The 2,433-nt window shown below is 34.2% G+C and overlaps 1 protein-coding gene across 1 annotated transcript; it reads right to left on the reverse strand.

Annotated features, from left to right (window-relative positions):
* Window positions 1-1,478: 1,478 nt before the first annotated feature.
* LOC112590454 (uncharacterized) lies at window positions 1,479-2,157 on the reverse strand. The gene is made up of 2 exons (XM_025306932.1): window positions 2,113-2,157; window positions 1,479-2,041 (listed from the first exon to the last, which is right to left on the reverse strand). Exon 2 carries the CDS (start codon window positions 2,038-2,040, stop codon window positions 1,651-1,653), a length of 390 nt encoding a protein of 129 aa, XP_025162717.1. The 5' UTR covers window position 2,041; window positions 2,113-2,157; the 3' UTR covers window positions 1,479-1,650.
* Window positions 2,158-2,433: the final 276 nt, after the last annotated feature.

Below are 2,433 nucleotides of genomic sequence, written 5' to 3' on the forward strand. Positions count from 1 at the left end.
CAATTAGATCGGCAATTACTTGCAAATTCTAGGACAATTTTGATAACATTGTCTTCTCAATATCCAATAAATATCAGTCGATTTAAAGAGTTATGTGATCGTACAGCCAAGCTCTATGTATCTTGTTATCCATGGTATCCAATGCCTTCATCACTGCATAAAATTTTAATTCACGGAGCCGATATTATCAGTTTTAGTATATTGCCAGTAGGTATGCTTGGTGAAGAAGCATCAGAGGCCAGAAATAAAGATTACAAAAGATACAGGCAATTTCATAGTAGGAAATATTGTCGTAAAGCTAATTTGGAAGACATATTTTTTCGAGCAATGGATACATCAGATCCTGTAATCTCAACTATTAATATAATAAGGTTAGTTGGAAGTAAAAAAAAATTATTTTTCCCTCCAGAAGTCATCGAACTTTTTGACATTCCTAAGGAAAATATGGAGGAAATAAGCGATGATGATGATTGCGAAAATAAATCTAATAACACAGATTTTTCAAATTCGATGTCAAACTTACGTGATTTGGACGATATAGAATTATCTAATGAAGATGATTAATTATTTAGACATGTTCGTGAGAAACGGGGATACTCACGATAAAAAAAGCATCCCGATTCGTGAGAGGCGAGGGGACTCACGATAAACAAGCACCCCGATTCGTGAGAGGCGAGGGGACTCACGATAAACAAGCACCCCGATTCGTGAGAGGCGAGGGGACTCACGATAAACAAGCACCCCCATTCGTGAGAGGCGAGGGGACTCACGATAAACAAGTACCTCGAATTACCGATAGGTAATATGGGATCTAAAATCGTACTGTAACCTCCACGTGGTAGATTCTGCAAACTACATTTTTGTAGGCTATCTACAGACGTAAATTGTTTTACCAAAATAATAGATATTTTTTTTGCTATAAATATTAAACTGCTTAATATTAACAGAATATAAAGTAAATTCTTAATACATGTAACTATGTTTAGATATAAATAGAATGCAAATTTTATATTTGTCTGTGTGTGTTTGTGTGTGCGCATGCACGTATATTTACGTGTATATAAGTTTTACATATTACATACGTACGTACGAAAGGATATATAAACGACCTATAAAGACTGCATATGCATTTTTCATGAAATTCCGATAAAATTTTGGCGAATACGCTATTTTGAATCCTCCATTTTGAATTTTGACGTTATTTTTGAAATCAGGGACCTAAAAAACCCCTTATAACAAATTCCATGTCCATACGACGAGTAATCTTCAAGTTACCGAATTTTGGCACGAAATGGTGGGTCGCCAGCTCACTGTGCACTGGCAAAAACTGAGAATTTCGATCTTACATATGTATCTCAGAGGTCTTAAAAGCCCGTATAAATTTGTCCGATCCAAAAATCTTCGATATTTTACAGGTATTATACATTTACAGGTTTTATACATTTGACAAATTTGTGCATCCGCCATTTTGAATAGAGGGTCTAATTTAAAAATCGGGCTCGATACAATTGTAGAGCAATTCATCGCGAGTAAATTTAAAAAAAAGCATGGAAATCGGTTAAGAATTAACCGTTAACGCCGTTTAGCGATTTTTGTCCACGAAAATACCCATTTGACCCACTGTGCATCGTCGTAATTGTCGCATCGATGTTACTTTCTGTATCTTCTTTTAACTCCTTCAAGCGATCTTGGTCCTGTTTTATTGCTCTTCCAGTATTCCACAGCTTGCTTTTTATAATCATTTGATATTCCTGATTCAACGGAGCTACAAATAACTTCTTCCGGGAGATACTCTCTTCTTTCATTTTCCTCTAATAAATCAATATTTTTCGCTTCTGGAACTTCATATGTATTGTAAAAATCTAAAGTTTCTACTTCTTCTATTTCAAATTCCTCTCCATTTTCTATTTCTTTTAACAAATATTCAATCTTCTCCTTCACTTCTACTTCTTTTGGAGTTATCGGACCTTGTGGAAAGTTAAGAGCAATGAAAGTTGTATAGAGTAACATTATAACATTCAAGGGATTAAATTGCATCATTCTGAAAAATATTAAAATGAAATATTTTTCTCGAACCATGATATATAAAATAATATATAAAATAAAACACACTTTATAATTAATGCAGTGATTTTCTTATGTTAATCCTGATGCCGCTTCTTCTTTCTGTCAAATATATTGTTACGTCCTGTAGATTTAATTAGTAAAAATTCTTTCCTCTCGCAGATTTATATTCTCCTAATATAACTATAATAGGAATATATACATATATAAATATAAATTAGGAAACAGGCCCATCTGGCGAACAGCCGTCGCGCCAAATGAAAGGCGATTCGGGAAAATTCCATATGAAACAGTGCCCTGTTGTAAAAATCTACGTCTTCGTTTAAAGTTTATATCTGGATAGTGTTCGCCAAGTGTGTCCGTCGTCCT

The sequence above is a fragment of the Harpegnathos saltator genome, unplaced genomic scaffold (assembly GCF_003227715.2).
Source record: "Harpegnathos saltator strain DR-91 unplaced genomic scaffold, Hsal_v8.6 scaffold813, whole genome shotgun sequence".
NCBI lineage: Eukaryota > Metazoa > Arthropoda > Insecta > Hymenoptera > Formicidae > Harpegnathos > Harpegnathos saltator.

Bases quoted from the DNA above. Each gene is read 5' to 3' on its own strand.
- LOC112590454 (XM_025306932.1), bottom strand. From the start codon at position 2,040: ATGATGCAATTTAATCCCTTGAATGTTATAATGTTACTCTATACAACT.